The sequence below is a fragment of the Prinia subflava genome, chromosome 2 (genome assembly GCF_021018805.1).
Source record: "Prinia subflava isolate CZ2003 ecotype Zambia chromosome 2, Cam_Psub_1.2, whole genome shotgun sequence".
Taxonomy (NCBI): domain Eukaryota; kingdom Metazoa; phylum Chordata; class Aves; order Passeriformes; family Cisticolidae; genus Prinia; species Prinia subflava.
Window position 1 is genome coordinate 15,586,544 of NC_086248.1, and position 21,715 is coordinate 15,608,258.

At 35.8% G+C, this 21,715-nt stretch overlaps 1 protein-coding gene across 2 annotated transcripts in view; it reads left to right on the top strand.

The window, feature by feature from the left end:
- The window catches only part of MBOAT2 (membrane bound O-acyltransferase domain containing 2), a 93,241-nt gene extending 73,611 nt beyond the window's left edge, over nt 1-19,630 (top strand). For both annotated transcript variants that reach the window (XM_063425166.1, XM_063425174.1), the window contains exons 8-13: nt 2,083-2,275; nt 4,635-4,738; nt 5,083-5,147; nt 9,941-10,073; nt 12,509-12,660; nt 13,140-19,630. In XM_063425166.1, the coding sequence (XP_063281236.1) occupies nt 2,083-2,275; nt 4,635-4,738; nt 5,083-5,147; nt 9,941-10,073; nt 12,509-12,660; nt 13,140-13,362 (870 nt within the window). In that variant the 3' untranslated portion in view covers nt 13,363-19,630. The remainder of the gene's footprint in view (nt 1-2,082; nt 2,276-4,634; nt 4,739-5,082; nt 5,148-9,940; nt 10,074-12,508; nt 12,661-13,139) is intronic.
- Nucleotides 19,631-21,715: the final 2,085 nt, after the last annotated feature.

Here is a 21,715-nt window from a genome sequence, read left to right on the forward strand (position 1 = left end):
AAGAACCTTTAGAGAAATACAAAGCATATTTGTATGGCAGGTGAATTACATATTTACTAATAGAAAAATTGGTAAATAGAGGCAATGGCACAAAGCAAGTCTTTGAACAGAGATAAGTGGCCAAAACATTTTTGAGACTTTGTGGTCATCTTCAGATGGAAAGAACCTATTTTCTATGTTCATACTTATGTTTTAACTTGCATGTTACTGTTACCAGCTTATAAATATTTCTCCTGCAGAATTGAACGTGACTTGTAGTTATGGCTTAGGCCTTAAAGTTAAATCCTTGCAAATGTCTTCAGAACTTGGGGTGATGCCTTCTGATACTTACAAATATCAGACTTCTGCATTTGTCAGATAGTGCATACCAGAATTAAAGATTCATTCGTTTCAGTAGTAACTGATTTAATGAACATTCATGTCTATTTAAGATCCTGAAGGTGTTAAGCCAACTGAACTTTCCCTCTGCTGTAGCAAAGAGATTATTAATAGTTCTAGAATAACAAAGGAACATCAGAAAATTATTGCTTTTCTTGTTGTACTCTTGTAATAGAATAAAGTATTAAGTTTATTAGAAAGCAAATAGAAACAAATAATTAAGCACTAGCTTTAACCATTAATAGGTAGTTGCCGCCTGAATTATCTGGCTGATGTTTTTTTAAATAGCTGGTATTCCTGATCCTCTCTGAAATATCTTCTGAGATGAGCCAAGTGAAATACATGTAATATGCAAAAATACCCTCACTGTTTTACAACTTCTCCAAGTCTAATTTTTAATCAGTTGTACCACTTCTGACATCTGTGCAAGTGGGTGAATCTTTGATGCTGTGTGTCTTGCCAAAGTGTGTGCTTTCAGCTGGACATTTACTGCTCCATTCTGTATTGTGGAAAAGAATTGTGCTTTATTTTGGAACTGAAACTGTGGAGCTGAACTCTCAGTGAAGCAGGATGTTATCTTTAAAAGTTTGGGTGGGTGTACTGGAAACAGATAGATTCTGATTATATTTTTGTTCTGATGCCTCAAACAAAAGTAGACCGATTGTTTTCTTTTCAAGTTTAGTATTTGTATAATTATAATATAAATGAAAACTGTGATGTTTAAATATCGAGATTACATAAAATAAAAACTTGAAAATTACATTTTAATGAATGTACTTAAATTTACATTTAAATGAAAGTCTCAAACTTCTCTTTTGTTGGTGTTTGGTTTAGTATTTTATTTGGGACTTTCACAAAATATGGTATCTGCCCTTGGGATGTGGATCAGCCTAGTGACTTAGAGCAGTTAGTGTCAGGTGGATATTGCTATCTATATGTCTTATTATAGAACCTTAGAAAAGTTCTACTGAAAATACCTGCTCTTTACTGTGGTGGTTATAGCAAAGCTGAGTTTTGAGAAAATTTGAGTAGGTTCTATCTGAAAATACTCTTTAACATATCTGTGAGCGTATTGTTTGTCCCATTGTAGCTTGATCACTCTGATTGGGAAAACAGGTATATCTAGAACTGATTGGCTGAAATTTGGGCTGAAATTCATAAAATATTTCAGTATTTTAGTCGGTTCAGAATTTAGATGCTGTGATAATCTAACAGAGATGATTGATGTTTTGCATTGGGCAGCAATTGAACACCTGCGTTATGCCAAAGGGTCCTGAAAAGAAACAGAGGTTTTGCCATTGTTTTGGAATCTCTGCAGTAATAATATTACTTTGTCCTAGATTATATGTTTTATGTTATGATGTCTTAACAATTTAATTGCTTCAGTAATTGGACAAAAAATAAGAAACCAAAACTGAGTTGCAAAAGGTGCTCTGGCTATTAAAAGCTTTTAGAGACTCACTGTAGTCAGACTGGATTTGTTGTGTTGGCCAGAAGTGATGCTCACAACTTGATCAATATAAAAATATTCCTCTAGTCTCTATAAAGTTGATTTTTTAAAATAAATTATTTTAAAGTTGCTAGTACATATATTGCTGAAAAATTAACATATATATATTTGTATAGGGAAGGAAGATTATAACTTTCCTTTGTTTCCAGACGATAAAAATGAAACTTACAGAATCTCCCATCTTAAATTTTCAGATAGCTGTGGCACAGAAACTCTTGATCTGTGGACTGTCCTTACTCTTCCACATGACTATTACAAAAACTTTGCCTGTGGAATACAACATTGATGATAACTTCAGAGCTACAGCATCATGGCCTGTAAGGTTTTTCTACCTATATGTGTCTCTTATGGCTGCCAGACCCAAGTATTATTTTGCATGGACTTTAGGTAAGTGTATGTTTAAAAATATAATAATAACAAAAAGAGCATGCGTTTAGAGTCACCTGAGATGTGCACACTTAAATGTGTATTAAAAAGTGGCAGTGCCCTCTTGAGGCCTTAGGAAAACCTGATTGCATTAAAGTCTTTCAAGGTGTTAAGTACATTGGGTAGTGTCTCTCTTTCTGAGAAACAAAAGCCACCAGAAGTGTAAGCACAGTGTTGGGAGAGTGTTGCAAATGAGATCATAGTCTCCTTTACAAGTCTGAGTGAAACCCAAGGAGTTTTAGAGAGTGATAGTGTTTCAATGAACAATAACTTTAAAAAAAGAAAAAATAGTAAATCTAGTCTGATGTACAATCCTTCTTTTTGATTGTTGTTTTTTAAAATTTAAAATTTATTTGATATCTTTATTTTTCAAACTTGATTTTAACCTCTTTCTGTGGTTAATTATCAGTAACTTGCTTGATGTTATTCAGTCATGATGGAAAATAAATACTTTGGAATTCAGATGCACAATACTGTTGTTAATAGTAGGTGACATTCTCAAAATTTGATGACACTTCAGTTGTAGTCTTTTTTTACTAAAAGCTTGAATGACTGGTGGGTTAACATGCTTAGTAACTTATTTAAGACACTTGAATAGATTATATAGTTTAAAGAATATTTTGCATTTCCCTTCATGTTGCTTGTAAAAAAACGACGCATACAACAGGAAGATGCTTTATTTAAGTAAGCTGACATCTTGAAAGTGGCTCACACAACAGATTTCGTCAGCTTCCTCCTCCTCTTCAGTTTTACATATTTGTCATGGTTCTTTTGAGAGAGAATCTGTGGGAACAATGCAATAAAGCAAGCTTTAGGGTAGCAGAGCAGTATGACTCATTTACAGCTGCTGGTTTCATTCCTGGTCAATGAATGAAATGCTTTCAGCTTGTCTGGATATAGTAGTTCTGGGGCTTGTTGTGGAAAGAAATACTTTTGAATATTGTTCTCTTATACACCCATATCATCATCTCTAAATAACTGTAGTCATCTGAAAAGTGAATAATTTTAGTTGAGCTTTTTTTTGCCTTTAATGCTTCAGTTGGATTCCTCCTTGTGCACTTGCTAGCAGTGTAGAGCTGGCATTCCTATGGTAAATACCAAAGAAAATAAACTATGTACTTCTAGTTTGTCAGCCTCCTTCCTTCCACTTTGTCTCATCTAAACTTATAACAGTAGGAGTAGAATGTGAGGGGCTTTAACAGTTTTACTGGATGTTACACCTTGGAGTTGTACATTACTATTCTTTACATTTAAAAAAATGTGTTAATGAAATTAATTAATTAAAATGCTAGTTAATGAGTACTTACTCCAGTTACGATCTTTGCATTCTAGCTTGTGAAAGATTATGGAGTTTGTGTCTCCAGCTGTTTCTAATTGAGTGTTAAACTATTGTCCAGTGTTTGAAGTTGGCATAGCAACATCTGATGTAAGGCAGAAATTTTTATTGCTTTCAAAGATATTTTTAATAAAAATTTCACAAGGAAGTAAAAATATTATAAATTCAAAAACACCTCGTTTCCTTGTATGTGCTCATCCTAATTTCAAAAATACAATTGAGGAAATGTTAGTATCTCAGCTAACAAAGCTCAGGCAAAGGTGGTGACTGAAGGTGACAGGCAGTTACTTTCTGACTGTGAAAATCCCTTGTATTTTTCTACGTGGTCCAGATGACAATAGCAGCTTCTTCTCCTAGGGAAAAATATTGTTTGCTTAGAACATGTGACCTTTGACATGCACTGTAAAGACTTCACATTCAAAGGTGTTGTAACAGTGGCCTTGTGCCATTAGTGGAAGTTTGACAAGCTCTGCATTCCTTAGCAAATTACTGTTTTCTTCTGTTAGGTTTGTGCTGCTCTCTGTGAGGTGCTGTGAATGTGCACCTGCCTGGAGGGAATGAAACAATTTAATCTTTGTGCTTTAAGCATCGCTGTTGCTGCATAATGAAGACCAAAGACATGCACTGAGCATGGAGCTGCTGTCTCAAATCGCTACAGCCAGCCACTGTTTTGTAGTCTTGATGCCTCTCATTGAGTTTTTCTGTCTGATTGCTCAAGCAAGTCTAAGTAGGTGGTATGAGAGGCAGGGAACATCTGCACTGTGAAGCAGCTAATGCTATCTCTCATGCTTTTGTGCAAGTTTTTGAATTGGAAGCCTATGTTGCTTGGGTTGTTTTCTTTGTTCAAGTGATCCTCAGTATTTAAAGGAAAAAATAAATGTAGTCTTTAAAATGTGGTAAATGTTTTGAACAAACTACATGTTGTGCGATGCACAATTTGTAAAACAGTTGATAATTAATTTGTTTCTTCTTGTGTCATTGCAGCAGATGCAATTAATAATGCAGCAGGGTTTGGTTTTAGAGGCTACGATAAAAATGGAGTTACACGTTGGGATCTAATATCAAATCTGAGAATCCAGCAAATAGAGGTTTGTTTCTGGCTCTTTCAAAAAAACCTACATGCCCATGCAGATAGTTGCTCTTAATTTCAGTAACTTTTCCTACGCATTCTTTCCTTTAGATAGTGAATGTATTTTAAGTCAGAAATTATGTGTTCACACCTTTAGAAAAGGGTAGAAAACAGCCTGGTTTTGAACATGTTCTACTCGTCAATTGACTTCCAAAATATTTTGTGGCTATAAGTAGTTGAGTAAATAACTTACTCAACTCATCACAAATTTAATGGGGGGATTTATAATTTATACACAAGAATTTTGAAACACATTTTGACACGCTGCAATTATGGAAATAATTAGTTTGTTTTACTTTACAGTTTTCCACAAGTTTCAAGATGTTTCTTGATAACTGGAATATCCAAACAGCTCTTTGGCTCAAAAGGTATTTATTTCTTGAAGGAAATTTTTCTCCACTGAAGTTTCTTAGATAAGTATTTCTTTGAAGATGGTATAACATGTGAAACTAACTCCCACAAAAGTCACTTGTTTAGCAACTCTGTGGGAGATTCTTCCTGTAATACTTGAATGAAGCCTCTGAGTTTAGGGCTTCTCTCTTAGTGTAAACGATCAGGTTATGACAGAAGCTGGTTTTCTTCACAGGCCTTAGGGAACCTGAACCTGTTAATCCATGGGGGCGTCTTTTTTCCTTGTCTTAGCATTTAGCCAGTGCATGTTGCTGAGAGCAGCAGGCAAAGTGGACATCTCAACCTGTGAAAGCTCTGCATTATTTTTAGCCACAGAGTGATACAGGGACTTCCACACATTCTGTGAGAGAACTTTCTGTGCTCCTTCCATTATGAGTGCATGACAGACATAAAACCCTACAACGTGCTGTCAGCAAAAATTCCAAAAGAATCTCTCTCAGCTGCACTCTTTTTCCTTGCCTGGGGAACAGGCCCTGTGCCCTGTGAACTACATAATTCTGCTTCCTTGGTAAGGAGAAAGCAGAAGTGTTCTTGAGTAGCACGTGCGTGTTGTTTCCCTTCTTCCAGTCAGACTGCTGTGTTGGTCTACTAGCCACAGGTGCAAGTTTAACTGGGCCCCCTATCTTGGGATCACTTAAAGGACTTTGCCCCTTATTCTAGGATAGCTGGCAACAGGATGTCTCTTCCATCAAATTTCTTCATAGTATGTTCTCTTTCTCCCATAATTTCATCCCTAAATATTTTGCTCACCCAATTGAAAAAAGAAATTGAATTTTATGTGATTATTCTGGTTGGCTCAATAGTCAATGCAATCTGTTGCTAGAACAGTCAACAAAAAATGGCACATTTGCATGTATTGAAATGTAGTATTTCAAAAACCAAATATGTAATTTAGCTATTTTGATTTAGCTAAAGAACAGAAGTTTGAGTATTAAAACATAATAAGAAAAGGTTGTATTTCAACAAACTTTCAGTCTCCTAAATAGAATGATTCTGAACAAAAATTATTAGTGAAGAAGCATAATATTTCTGTCAAAAATTGAAAGAAAAAAATGCAAATCAGTTGCTCAGGGTGATAATAAAAGAAGATGTGAAGAAAAATTAAAGCATCTCCTTTAATAAGTATTTTTTTAAATAATAATAGTAGAATCCTTGGGGATAGTCTAAATTGATTCTGTCAAAGTGAAAGGGTGTGGAAAGGTGGATATTCTGTGAGAGTTTTGTTGCAAGCAAAAAGTTGTTTAAGTTGATCATACATGAGGTCCATAAATATAATGGTAGAGAATATATATTTTGTTACTAATTATTTGGTTAGCTGCAATGTTCCAACCATTTGCTTAGAGGACAAGCTAATGGATTACTTTAAACATCCACTTTTAATACCTCACTTATTTACCATTTATAGAAGTACCTAAAACTTTAGCCATTTATCCCACATGAAATACCAGACATTAGCATTTGTTGTGCTCTTTTCTGATAATCGCTAGAAACTGAGCCATCAGTTAAACCCTGATTGTATGTAAAAACAAACTTGTAAAAAAGACAGTTAATGGAGCTACAGATCACGAAGAGGTTTAGTAAATATACAATGTAGATCACAGTATACAGCAATTTAAAGCAATTATTGTTACAAGCATGTAAATTAAAATAGGTATTTACATAGTAGCATATATCAACAATATATACCATTATAGTGTTTCCTGGCTGGGAAAGTTATGTTCCCCCTCAGCCCATTCTCTCTCTTTTCCAAAGAAGCCATCTTATCCTGTTTGTCTTTGGTCATGTTTGCAAAACCTCCGTGGTTCTGCTTGCTCAATTCTGATGACTTTCCAAACCTCCTGTCTTCTTAAAGAGAGTAGATGTAGTACTTCTGCTAAAACCTTCAAGGTTTTTCCCTGGCTTTTTAGAGGCAGAGTTGATTATTTTGAGTGGATCAGTTATAATTATTTTCTTTGGGTAATACTGTGATGTATTAGAAAGAGTGTTTTGTCTTTTTTTGCAGCAGCAATCTACTGTTGATTCACGCTTAGCTGATACTCAGTGCTTCATACTGTTATCCATATGCATACTCAGCTGCACTTTTTTAGTAATGTTGCAGGAATGGTACTGGTTTTTGTCTTCCGCTTTTCTTACTAGATGTTCTATGCTTTGGACTTCATCTTGTTGATTTCAGAACATCCTTCAAGTCTGCCAAGATAATTTTGGATTCTAGTGCTCTCTACTAAGAAAACAGTGCCAATCTCAGCCATTCACCTTCCACCTCAAAAAAAGAAGGGAAGACAAGGTGGAAAAATACTTCTCACTCTACCACCTAAATTAGTAAAGAAATTATAGAACCAGACTGAAAACAATACCTTGTTGAACAGTTGATGCATCTTCCCACTTTTAGGGCATGATGGATAACCTGAATCACCTATATTTGAATAGATTTTCTCAACCTGTTGTGAAACAGGTTGAGACCATATATCCATATAATATTTGGTGATCCTAAAAATAAACCAAGGAAATATGGTCATATCTCCTTGGTTTGTTTTTAGGATCATCAAATGAAACATTTGAACATGATTTATTATTGCCAAATCCATGGAAGCATTTAAGTTTACTTTTGACTCTTCGAAATTGAAATCAAATTTTTTTTTTGTACCATTTTACCTCACTTGCATTGATACAGCTGAAATTTCGTTAGTTAATAATAGTGAGTTGGTTAGTTAATAATAGTGAGTTTTGTTCACTCTTGAATGCTTTCCAGGGACAATTTCAGTACTTTAAACTAAATAGAGACTGAAGACATAGTATCACTTTATTAATGAGACATTATTAGCCACCAGTTGTATACATTTAGAATTAACCCGAACACACAACATTTTGCATGTATTTAGTGCTTTGGAGTAATAAACATTTTTAAACACTCTTCTGTAACTAATTCCAAGGCAATTAAAAAGCACACATGCACATACACAATTACATGCAAACTGCACCTTGTCTCCTGAGGATGTGGGGGATTCCAAAGCCTGCTTGCATGCACTGCCTGTGGGAGATGTGGGTGCTCCAGCTCGATGTGAATGTGCTGATTTCACACGTCCCCTAGAGGAGCCTGGCACAAATCCAGGTGCCTGCAGCTGACAGGGCTGAGACACTGCGCCCTGGCGTGGGGCACTGCACTGACAGGGCCCTAGCTGGGTGCAGCTACTCTGTGTCTACCAGAGGTGCTCTGTCTTGGCCAAGACAGAGGTCATGGTGTTGGTGGAGTGACTTCTGGCAGTGTTAAACGAGGTTTTGATGAAAAGTATTTTGCTCCAAGATGTCTCCCTGACTCAGTACAAATTTTCCTAATGCTTTGCCGCTCCTGAGGCTGACAGATTCTTTGTCAAAAATGTCTCTCTTTACTATTCAGCCTGGCCAGTGTTGCTTTCCTCTTTAAGGTGATCTGTTTTGGGCAAATGTCCTCAGATAGTTTGGAGTATTACACTAGCTCCATGTTCTCATCTTAATTGGCACTGTGAGTGAAGCCCTTTAGCAAAAGGAGGGTGTTGTGCTCATATCCCGCTGAAGACCTCATAAGATAAAACTTACCCCATCTGTTTGACTGGAATAAACTAAATTAGTAAATAACACTTTTAATCTTCCCCTATTCAGATCCTGTCTTTTTACCTTCTGTTCTTCAACACTGACTACCTCAGTAGGTTTCAGTAATCTTTTCTTTATGTGGAAGTTGCAGCAAAGTAGTTAGGTTAGTAGTGGATGTTGTGGCTCTTGCTATCATTAACTTGTCATCTTTTAATAACAGATGTGCATTCTCTTCTCTTTGTTACTTGCCACATGGTTATAAAATCTTTTTACATATTGGTGTCTATAGTCTTTTTAGTTAAAACTCATTTTTGTATGTTAGCTGTAGATTTGTGCTCATGCATGCTTGTGGTGTTTATTTTTGCTTTGTTAGTTTGTATCTGTTTCCATATTTCCTATTGCTTTTTGGTTTTCAGATCATTAAAGGCATTAAAGAACTCTTGATGAAGCCATATCAGGACCTTACCATGTTTCCTATCATTCTTCCACATCATGATGGTTTGTCATTGTCATATAATGTTGTCTTCTAGAAACCACCTTTCTTGGATTCCTTTTTCCCTTCTTCCTTCTAGAATTCCTTATTATAGGACCTTGCCTAGTAATTCAGAGTCTCAATTTTAAAATACCACAGAGTTCAGCATTCTCCTTATTTGATACTCTCTCGGCACTAGAGTATTTATTACAATTTCATCATCATACTCACCTAATTCTGTTACACATTTTCAACAGTAGTCTTTATTATTCAGAATTGAAGGTTGTTGTTAGTTTTCCCCTGCTCCTATAAGCTGCTCTTACTTTATGGAAAACATACACCTGACTCATCCCAAGAATCTGGGGGTGGTTTGTGCCTTCCAGTGCAGCTTTTCAAACACATTCTTTGATGGCTCAAGATCACTTACTAATGTCAAAACTCATCTTTGGATGCTTGTGTATCACTTCATTAGGAATAAGGACCGTGTGATGACACTGAGCACAAGTTTAGTACTGAGGGCTGGAACTGGGAGCCATGAATAGCTTGAAGCATTTTCTATAACCCATAATATAGTGACAACATTATTAAATAATAAACTGCAATTGCATTGAAACTTCTGTGTTGAAGATGAAACTGGTATAAATGATAGCAGAGAAGACTGTGGGTGATTTGTTTCATGTTACTTATCTTGAATTGTTTCTGACTTGCTAGAGTGTGCTATGAGCGAGCCACCTTCAGCCCAACGATCCAAACCTTCATTCTTTCTGCCATCTGGCATGGGGTTTATCCAGGATATTATTTAACATTTTTAACAGGAGTACTAATGACACTAGCAGCACGAGCTGTAAGTACCAACCAAGTATCTTCTTAAATAATAAGTTTCATAAAAGCAAATTGATCATGTTTTTTGCTCCAAAGATGCCCTTTACTGTTGATACTGTTTATCTGTCTGATAGTGGTTTTTTAGTTATGAGAACAGTGGGAATGGTTAGTTAAAAGGAGGGCTTGATTGGTGGAAACAAACAAGACTATACACAGCCTGTAACATCTTTGTAGCATATGTTTTGTGGAAGCTCTTCCTCTGTATTAACTGATGGTGTGTTACAATAGCATGCTGAACAGGTTGATGTTATCTAAAATAATTTTGAAAAAATCAGTGATGATGAGTGGCTTAAAATTTAGATGCCAATGCTATAGATTTCTAGAGTCTGCTTCATCCCTAATTTCTCTCCAGTACTATTGTAAGGATGATAACCAAAGACTGTTCCCCCTCAAGCAGCACAAAATCTCTAGTGCAGTTACTATTTCAAGTTGGCCAGCCAGTATGCAGTCACATTAACAAGTTTTTGCAGTTGCTATTCAGAACCATATGGAAACAGCAAATCTGCCAAGAAATCTCTCACAGTTCTCCCTGAGAAAGCTGTGTAAGAACAGACAGGTTTATCAGTCACTCGGTGGAAGAGAGGAACAAATTACACATCAGATCAGAGCAGCACAACAGAGCATTTTTTGTTGAAAGAACCAGGAGAGTGAGAAATGGAGCAGACTGCTCTGTGGTTACTATAATAGCTAGGGGAAGGTGGTACTTCAGATTTAGGTTGTTACTACATCAATAAAACAAATGCTCCTTTTTCTTCACAAGATACAGGTATAGTTCTTGTTGGACAGAACTGACTCCTTTCTTTACAAGAGATACAGCTTCTTCTTCCAGATATAGCACAGGGAACTTCTGACATTTATCAGCAGAGGGCTGGTGCAAAAGGCAAGGTTCTGGGACAGTTCACAGATAAAAGTTGTTTACTTAGTGAGATGAGCCCAGTAAATTCGAGTACACACTGCCCTTCATCCTGGGCTTCTCTAGTAAACTACATTGTATTCATGTTTCATATTGTATCAATCAATAGGCTAGTAAAAATATTTTGAGTTTCTGTCTCAAAAGGTACTTAATATTAACTAAGATATGTTAGAGGTTATTTGTTATTTAACTCCACTAGCTTTTAACTGCAAAGTTTGGCAGCACTGGTCCACACTTCATTCATAATCCAAATTCTTTTACTGCCTTTAATCATTACACATTTCATAACCGGGTGTTTACTAGTGGCAGTCATAGATTTGTGTCAAAAGTTGTTCTTCAAGTCCTAAAGTACACGATTACAAGCAATTTTGTGAAGTTTCATCTGAGTTCTACAGAGCTCAAGAACAAGTCCTTGCATGTGACCACAGGAATAACTAGAGGGAGATGGCAGTGTGAAGTGGATGTAGCTAGAATTACTTGTTTGACTTAGCTTAACTAAGCAAAGACTGAGTGGGAATGTGGTATTCACAGGGCAGTTAAAATAAGAAGAACAAGAAGGGTCGAAAAGGGTTTTTAATGTAAAGGATTAAGTCAGCAGGAGCTGGCCTTGGATACGTTCTTTGGAACAAGGATTTCTGAAGAAACTGAGGGTTAAGGAAGCCAAACAGTGCAGTCGGGTGTGCAGCTTTTCAGAGGCACTGCTTCAGTGCAGGTGACTGGGAGGTGGCAACTGTAATATCAAGCTGGGGTCAAAGGCTGAATTGAGCCTATCTTCGTTTTTCAGCACAGAAGAGTGTGAGCAAGGATAACACTTCAGTCAGAGGAAGGAGAGGCAAAGATTTACTGATGTCTTTATAATTATAGACTTAAATAAAACTGAATCCAGCCCTGTGTGGGATTTGGATTTGGGATTTTTAAATACTTCCAGTATTCAATCTTTTGAGCAGAATTTTAAAACAAAAGAAGATTCAGCACAGAAATTTGAGTAATTTTATAATAATTCCACTTGATAGAAGACTCCTGAAATATGTAATTATTAACTGATATTTTGTATATTCTGATATGTACCCTGCTTGCCTTAAAATATTTTTATTAACAAGTGTACTAAAATGGCTTACTATATAGAAGCTTTTATCAGAAACATTCTGGCCTTCACTTAGTCCAACACTCTATATTTACAGAATGGCTTGATAGAATACAATGTCTGCCTCATTCAGACAAGCAGTGCATGTTTGCATTGGATTTAGGGTAGGATTAATTTATTTAAATTCTGTGTAAATTGATAAATGCTTAAATTCCCATGCTGAATGAAGTGCAGGGAATTTGAGTCACTTCCAGTTGAAGTTGATGGGCATTTTGAATACTTCAAAGGTATTTGACCAAACAGCAACATTTAAATTTATCCTCTGACCTTTGTGCCAATGCAGCAAACAAAATTCTCAGGGTTTATTCCTCATCTAACTTAATATTATCTGCTTTTTCAGATAAGAAACAATATCAGACACTATTTTGTTGAATCTCCTGTTGTTAAACTATGTTATGATATTGTAACATGGATGGCAACTCAAGCAGCAATAAGTTACACAGTCGTGCCATTTGTACTGCTCTCTGTAAAACCCTCTTTCACCTTTTACAGGTAAGCATATTCTACCTGTTTCCTTTTCTTTAACTTGGAATAGATGTATTTGCAGTGGCAGAAGATTTCTGAAGCTATTTTAGTGAGATAATTCTAAGATCAATTGTAGATGAGAGAACTGTATTTCTAGTGAACATAGTGTGTCTTGTATTGCTCACATTTTCCTGTCATAACAGACTTATTTTTCAGGGGGTAGAGAAAAAAACCCAACCAAAAACAAAACCAGAGGATACCTCTGAAATTACTATATGCCTTTGAACTATTTTATAGCAAGACTAGATTTTGACTTCCCAGAAATAACTTGTGAAAACAGTTGAAAGCAGACAGTCCTAAATAATGTGAGGGAAGACTTAATTTCTGATTTTCCCTTATTTTACTTTTCTTAAAGGAAATATTAATGTTTTCATATCTTATGTGCAAAGTATATCTGTAAGAGTGGTCAGAGTTTCATTGATTTACTATTTCTGTTTGTTTTTTAGCTCCTGCTATTTCTGTCTTCATATTGCCAGCATCCTGGTGTTGTTGGTATTTCCATTGAAAAGAACTCAAAAAGGAAGTAAAAAGCATGAAAGTTTCCAGCCAGTGTGGTCCAGAAAACTAGAAGAAGAAAGTCTTTTGCAAAAGAACAATTATTCCACAACAAATAATAGTATCAGTCAGAAACAAGAAATAACCTGCAGATATCAAGCATTAAAGCAGTGATTGAGGAAATATTATGATGAATATATTTTGTATGTTTTCAGAAACCCATTTTTAGCACCTTTTAAAGGGGTTTGTATTTGTTTGCAAAGATATTTAGTAAGAAAAGAATGCATTACCTAGGAAAATCATATACAATAGCAAGACTGGAAACAAAACAAATTAACCCCTCCCATGCCATGTCCCTGTGGGTCACGCCTTATATGAAGATATTTCCATTATTTCAATGGGCACTCAGGACTTGCAACGTATGTCCATAGGGTCATATGTGTGCCCTTTGCTGAATGTACGTTGTATATCCCAAGGCACTGATGGGGTGGAATAAAATTGTGTCAATCTAGGATTAACAAATGGAAATTAATTTTTCCAACTGAATGACTTGCCTTAAACCCTCTATTTACTGAAATATTGTTTCTAAGTGGGCATTTCAAGTTTGATTTTATGTGGAAAGTATTTCAAATATCTAACATTATGTGCTATAAAGAAGATAGAAGATGCAAAGTCACTAGAAGACTTTGGAATCTTTCAAAGGGAATTGCAATAAGCATCTCAGTATTTGGAGGGTTTTCTTAAAGTATCTCAAACTACTAGGGTACATCACAGAACTGTAAACACTGATGCCAAATTATAGTTAGGTTTCTTTGATAGAGTATAATTACTCTGAGTGGATTAAAATAGCCCTTCTGAATGGATTAAAAACACCTCAAGATTTATCTTTTCCAGGGATTGATAGCTCTAATGTAGATTTCTTTTACTTTAAAGTACTTAAACCCAATAAAACACTGCCAAGTGGGCTTTGCAGCCAGAGGGGGAAAAGCAGCCACAAGGCACAGAAGACAATGTGCACTGGGATTTCAATTAAAGTGCAGTTTTGCCCTTAAATACCATAAATACTTGTTCTAGAATAGAACTGTTTTACAAAAAGTAATTTTTAATACTTAAAGTTATTTTGAACTTTCAGGCATCAGTTAGTTGATGATGCTTTCAGTAAAAATAGCAAAATTACCTTGAAGCTCCAGCACATAGGTAGTCAAACATGAAATGACTATCACAACCAATTTCTATATGCTTGATAATTGATGAACCTTTATCCAAAGAAGTGTGTGAATTTGAGGAAAAGCTTTTTCTTTGAATTAGAATTTTAGATGCAAATTTCACGTCATATTTCTGGGTAACATAATGAAAGAAAGAAATCCTTCAGAATGTCTGACTGTCTGAATTATGGAAGTGTGTCAAGGAAACAATGCAGTGGTTATATCTATTCCAGACCATTTATTGTGATGATGGTCAGTGCTAGAGTACTACTGTTAAAGGGCTACATTTTAATTGCATATATTCTGTATTTTCATATAATTTTTTAAGTAAACACAAACTGTTTATCCATGTGGGGTTTATTTTTAATTTTAAACCAGATACAAAATAATGCTAGAGAAAAATAATGCAGCTGGTTGATTAATAACTAATAAATGATTGAGAAAATTTTGTCATAATATTTTGAAACCTTAAGTTTTCTCAAATATCTAGTTCCAGGTGGATGAGTATTCTTACTGCCAGAAGTGCAATGATAGTCCTCAGCTTTGGGGATATTGCCAATCAAAAATCATGACAGTACTCCCTGAGGAAGCAGAGCCTAAGTTAGGTCAGAGTTATTTCCTTGCTGTCATAGCTCTGTGTCTGGCCCTTGGCTCCTTCCCTAAAACTCCAGGAGGAGGGGAACACAACTTCCCATTTATGTGGGTTAGCACTAATTAATCTACTCTGAAAGGGGCAACTGATACGAAATGAGAGTGGATGAGTCTGATAAGATAAGCAGGGATGTTCATTGTTTCAGTGACAGCTGTATTATCTTGAGAATAAAATAATCTGACTTCTAAATCCTTACTTTGCCCAGGTAGACCTTCCCTTACATGGGGTTGTGGTTGTCATATGCTTCTTTGACACCACATTGTGTTTTTTTGTTGTTAATAAGTAAGGGTATGCTAGTTTGTTTGATCATCCTTGTTAGATACGGAATCAGGAAAGACATTTTTTTGCTTTCTGTACTTGAAGGGACATTTACGTAAAAGAAAAAACTAGATTTGCACATTTCTGGGTGGGTAAGTAGAAATCGGGTTGATTCTTTCAGCATTTGTTACTCTTGAACTTAAATTCATCTTATTGATGAGTCTCCAAATCTGTTCAAACAAACACTTTTGGATGCCAGTACAATGTGCTGTTTTCCTATTCATGTTCTCGTACTCCAGTTTTATTGTTTTGGCATGTGTGCCCATGTGTGCTATGGAGGCTTACTAATTCTTCTAAATGAAATATGGAAACAGTTGTAAAGGCTCCCAGGAAACAAGCAGGTTTAGGGTAGTGCAGTCTGGTACTTCAATGTGAGGGAATTCAGAGGTACAATTTTGTTCTGAGGTTTTTTATATAGGGAAGTTGAAACAACTAAGAATATACATTCATGCTTTCATTGAGCATAAGTGGCAAAATACAGGTTTCAAAATTGGACATGACTTTTTTTCCTTCATGACTTCAACTCATTATGTAATTGCAACACAAGAAAATTATGACAATTAATTAATTCTGCACAGAATTTAAGTATAGTGTCCTAGAATTTACCCTTGATTTGCAATTGTTAAATATAAAAGTACTTTGAGCAAAAATTTTCTCTTCATGAGAATGAATTCTCTTGGGGACTATGGAAAGGACTGTTTTATTTTAATGGCAGCATTCTGATTTTAGTCAGACTGGGGTTTTGATGTTTCTTTCCCTCTGCTTTACTCATTTTCTGCCTTGCTATCACACTGGATCCCGTTTATCCATTCAATCAGAAAGTCAAGAGCAGCCAGCCCCTATACTTTAGATAGTTTTTAGGTTTTACACACAGCATTTGATAATACTGAATTTGAAAGGATAGCAATGATTACTATTGCTCTTCCTGACAAAAAATGTAGAAAGTATATTTCCTATAAATGTTTCAGACATGAAGGAAACATGGTTTTAAGTATTCTTTCACTTATTAAATAATGTATATCCAAAAGGCAAAAGTGTTTCCTGTATTGCAGATCAGCACACTATGAAAAATTAATGCAACATATCATTCATAATTTTATGGTGCTTTGCAGATATTTGCCTATTGTGAACAGCTCATTCAGGCACTTAATGAGTTAGTGCTAGTTAGTAAATGTAGTCACCCTGATAGTAACTACTTGCTTGCTTAACGTTTTTTAACTTTTATGATTCTGTGTTAATGAGAGAGATATATATTACATATTTAAATAATACTTTCAGTGGTGCCCACTACTGTTGTTATCAAAAAGGCTTTGTTAGCTTTGCAGTTACAGATAACGCCTTTCTTATTCAGGAAACTGATTCTTCCCTGGCCATTCCTTAAGTTGACATGTAGACAAGATTTCAGTAATTGGTGACATTTGAAAATGTATCACATGTAAAAATATTGGTATGCATTTCAATACGCTCTTGATAACAAACCACACTTTAGTGAGAAGACCACAAAGAGACCTTGGTATATTCCCTGCTCTGCACTGCTATATGGTATAAGATTTACCAATATAGTAAATTATTTATTAGAGGAATTTTACACTTGAAGAACTTGTTCTGTTTCCCCCATGGGAATAAGTAATATTAATATAAATGCTAGGCTTGTATGACAGGATGCACACTAGGTAGTTTTGCCTCTTTTGATGGCTTTGATTTGGATGGTGGTAGAATGTCCTCTGAAGCAGAGGAGATGTTTGAAATCATCACTTCCTGTCTAATTCATATCAAAGTAATATTAAAATAATCTAGATTTTTTTTTTTCTCTCAGCAGCTTTGCAAATTGCTGACAATTTGTTTAAGTACATGGTCAAATGTGTCTTCACGTTTGCATACAAATGTGTAGCTTGCTTGCATATATGTAAACTTTCACATGTTCAACTTTGTAAGTTGGCCTTGAAAGATAAAGAAATTTTAAAGCACAGGTTACTATAATTTAGGCTTTCATTTTCCTGATCTTTAATTCTTTCACGTTGTAACTCTCATTGAATTCTGAAATCAGGCTTGAGAATTTAATTTTCATTGAAAATTTTAAAATACTACCATCTGTGTAGAAAAATGATCAGTATTAGAAAAACAAATGGAAATAAATTTAAGTATTTTAATATGATGCAGACTATGTATTTAAAAAATACACATTAGTTCTGTGCTGATTCATCACAGCATTTCACCATGTGATTGACCTTTATGTATTTATTTAAGTCCAACAATACTCTGAACTGCACTTGGTGTATTTTTTAATTTTCCTGTTTAAAAATCAATTGACAATAAGTACTTCAATAAGTACTTAAATGCTACTCTGAATAAGTAAGCAGACACTCCAGTGAATTGAGCTACTCTCATAAGATTACCAGATCTGTCTGCATCTCAGCTAGCTTGTGCTATCGGTCTTCACCTTCACAGTCTTGGTGGAAAAGAAAGGCAGTGGAGAAGTCTCTAGTCAGAACGTGTCCCAGCTGTGCCACACAATTCCTGCAGGGAGCTAACCCCACGTGCAGAGCTTGGCAGAGGTCCTACCTGCTTGTGAGCCAGGCTGCAGCTGCTCTATGCTACATCTGCCTGGAGTTTTGACATGTTTGCTGTCTTAATCTCGACATTTTGCAACGCTATGAAATCCAGGCATCCACAAAGTCACCCTGCAAAGTTACAGCTACAAATACTGCAACACTTGTTTATTACGATCAGAGCTAAATGAAAAAAGATTTCTTAAAAACTTGTTTCAGAATGGGCTTTTTGTAGGTTTTTTACAAAATCTAACCATCAAATGTATCAATTTTCATCACATTAAATATTTAAACCACAATTTTGCTCAGTTTAGGTATACAAATGTGCAAAAGTAAATGTTGCCACTTTATCATCATTTGTGGATTAGCTGTGTGTCTAGTGACTTAGACCTGGTCTTGGTTGTAGATGGTTTTAGATTTTCTGAACCCATGTGCATATCCATATAAACATTGTGTAAATTTTGAATTGAAAAACTGTGTGACTTCAGATTGAGATCTGAGGTAGGGCTACTTCTGGAGGAAAGTTTTTGTATTGCTAGTGACTCAATCCAGCACCTTATTCCAAACCAACCTCTTGGCAAAAGAGACCTCTGCACAATCTTCTTCCCTTGGTTTGTTCTCTAAGGGGGAGGTACCCCAAGCTGGATTTTCATTCAGGTTTCACTACAATATGTCACATGAATGGATAGCTGTGGCCCGTGCTCTAGCCAGATTAGACTTGAAAACTGGGACAGTGTAATCTGAAACAAAAAAATAGAGAAAATGGGGTGCCCGGAGACTGGTAATCAGAAAAATGCAACACTGCTTATTAAAGGTGCAACAAGTACTACAAAAAGTTAAGGAGTATTTGCCTATGCATCTTTTGCCTTGCTCTGTGTTTTTCAGTTCTCTTTACATCTTTTCTTTGTATCTTCTTTTGTCCAGTGGTGTTGACTATTTCTATGAAGAATCTGCTGATGTGTCTTACTGTGACAAAGGTGTCAAAATGCTACAATAGTAATTAGGTAGTTACTCTTAAATCCCAGACCTCAGATGTGTTCTAGATCAGCTAGAAAAGCACATTCAAAATGTATTGGATGAAAAATAGTGTAAGATGGGTAATATAGCATTATTCAAAGATGTTGTAATAAGTTATTCAATTTAAGAATTTAAAATATGGAACTTTATTCTTTCTTGCCTTGGTTACACATTCAAAGGAATAGTTTTACCTCAATGCAGAAGTAGTTATGCCTCTAACCACCCATATGTTAAGGTGAGAGAACACCCCTAAAAGTGGATAGCTACAGTATTCCTAAATTTGCCTTTCCTGGTTCAGACTATATACATTGTCAGTGAATTTCATTTTTATTATTCCAAAATATATATTTTTTAAAAAGTGTTATTTTTCAACAGATCCATAAACTAAATGTTGGTGTATGGTAAAATTAAAATACCACTGTTAGTTACACTGTGATTGTGATATTTTAATAATTACTTATTTCTAATTTGTCTCAGCAGTGCTGCAGAAGCAGCATGCTGTTATGTTTTAAAGGTGTTTTTAACTTGCCTATAAATGTTCTTTTCTAATTTGTGTCTTTAAATCTGATTAAACTGTAGTTTAAAAAAAGTGAACTTGTTTTTCTAAATTCTTTGCTGTGTCTTTAATGAGTGGTGAAGAACAAAATTATTTTAATGCAGTTTCTCCTTTTAGATTGCTAAATAAATATACATTGTATGCATTTACACTGTTATTTGGAATGTTCTAGTTCAAAACTGCTTTTATTTAGTTTGTTTTCTAGAGCCTATGTACAAGTATATGTATATAATTACTTTTCAGTAGAGCTGCAGAATTTTGAGTCTAGCCTCTTGTTACTTGGGAAAGGTGCTTAAGCAATTTAAACTCTCCATCCCAGAGCATATTGCTACCTGATGAGCACTACTTCTGGATATGACAACTGCTGGAGTTTTTAGCTTGAGAAATGGAAACCTCAGAACTGAGAAATCAAATCTGACACTTTGAAGAAGCTGTTGCTTTAATTGCTGGTTCCAAAAAAGCGGGGCTAAATGTGTACCATACATGCACTTTTTTTTTTCTTTTTGAAACTCAGCTACCAGGACTGATTAGGCAGTTTCTGTTGGTGGGTGACAGTATGTCACAGCTAGCTGAGACTCCAGGACCTGCAGGTTTTTACTGTGTGAGCTTAGATTGTTGGAGAAGAGTTATTATGTGTCACTACTAAAGAGGGGCTGTTTCCATCACTTCCTGTCTCACACTGAATAATTTTCTCTCTTCTTTTGATCTGGTATTAATTCCACTTCAGTACAAACTTTATAAAGACAGTGTAACTTTTTGAAGACATCTTTTTCCAGATCTCTTTTTGCCAGGGGTCCCACCGTAGAGGAATGTGGAATGTGTGATGTTCTCTTGAAAGGCCCTACTGGAGCAATGATACTTTTGAGCCTTCTGTGTTTAGAATTCTCTTTTAGCAAGCTGTATCACAGGAGATGAACATACTTGCCATTCCAACACAGAGGACTACAGATGCACTTATAGAAACTCTGGTGAATGTCATTTTAACCAGAAGTTAGACTGCGACGGAAATTGCCTTCTCAAATTTGAATTCACAACAGACTCAGTCAGGAGTATGAAGTGTCCTCATGAACTAAACGTTGCTGCATTTAGTGAAAAACTCATTTGAGGAGATTAAAATAAAATACAGTTTTCTGCTACAAAGTGTTGTAAATTGTTAAGTTGCTGCACAGAAAGACTCATGATTAAGAGCACCCTGGAGCCAGCAGATATTTTCCTGTGCCTGCCTATAATTAACTTAGTTCCATCTGAGTAACTTCCTGATAACATGCAAGATGTTTGAGTATAGAATACAGAAGTAATTCCAGGAGGAGATGTCTTCAACCTATTTATTACATGAGAGTTGGAGATGTGTCCATCTGCAGCAGTTTGGCAGTACATCTTACCACTCTTCCTAAGGTGGGCCTGTATAGTAGCAAAGGAGTTACTTCTCCATGGGGGCTGCTCATGGTCTTTCCAAACTGAATAAAGCACAGTTGTACCATGTTTCAATCCCAATGTGAATTAGTCACTGGGGGAGGGGGAAGTGTTGCTCCTAATCTAAGCACAGGGTAAAGGTTAGAAGAGCACAAGGATGTCAGGAGCTGGGCTCATCTGAAACAAAAGTGGGGGATAGAGAAGGACCCATGCAAAATGCCTTTTCTGCCTCCATATTCATGGTGTTTGTACAATTCCTTTTTATGCAGGAGGGAAGGAACTACAGTTTCTGTCTGGAATTTTTAACTATATGGTGAGAACACAGCTAACACCTGATGGGGGGGAACACTATGGTATTCAAATAAGGATTTGGGTGATGGGAGATTATGAAGTGAGATACTAATATACATTTTTGTATAAAGTATGAAAAAGGAGTAATATCTTGGAAGTGTTTCCAAGTCTGTAAACCTTAAAAGGCTAACACAGGCAGTCTTGTCAGAGTGTGGTTTCTCTTAAGTACACAAGATTATATGGGTGCCTGAAGCAGCAGGACCACTCTTCCTTGGGAGTGGCCCTTATGTATATGTTCAGGTGGTGCAGAGAACCTTTTTCAGCCCCACATTAACTGCAGGGACTCATCCTCCATTTGTTCACATTTCATTTCTGCAAATAAGTGTAAAGAAGGAGAATGTGTTTTATGTACTTAATTTTCCCCAGTTTTTCAGCTGAACCAATGTTTGGGTGCAAGATTAGGTGGATTTAGCTTTTGAATTTCACAGCTTGTGCCTTTGCTTTGTATTAACAACTTCAGAGCATG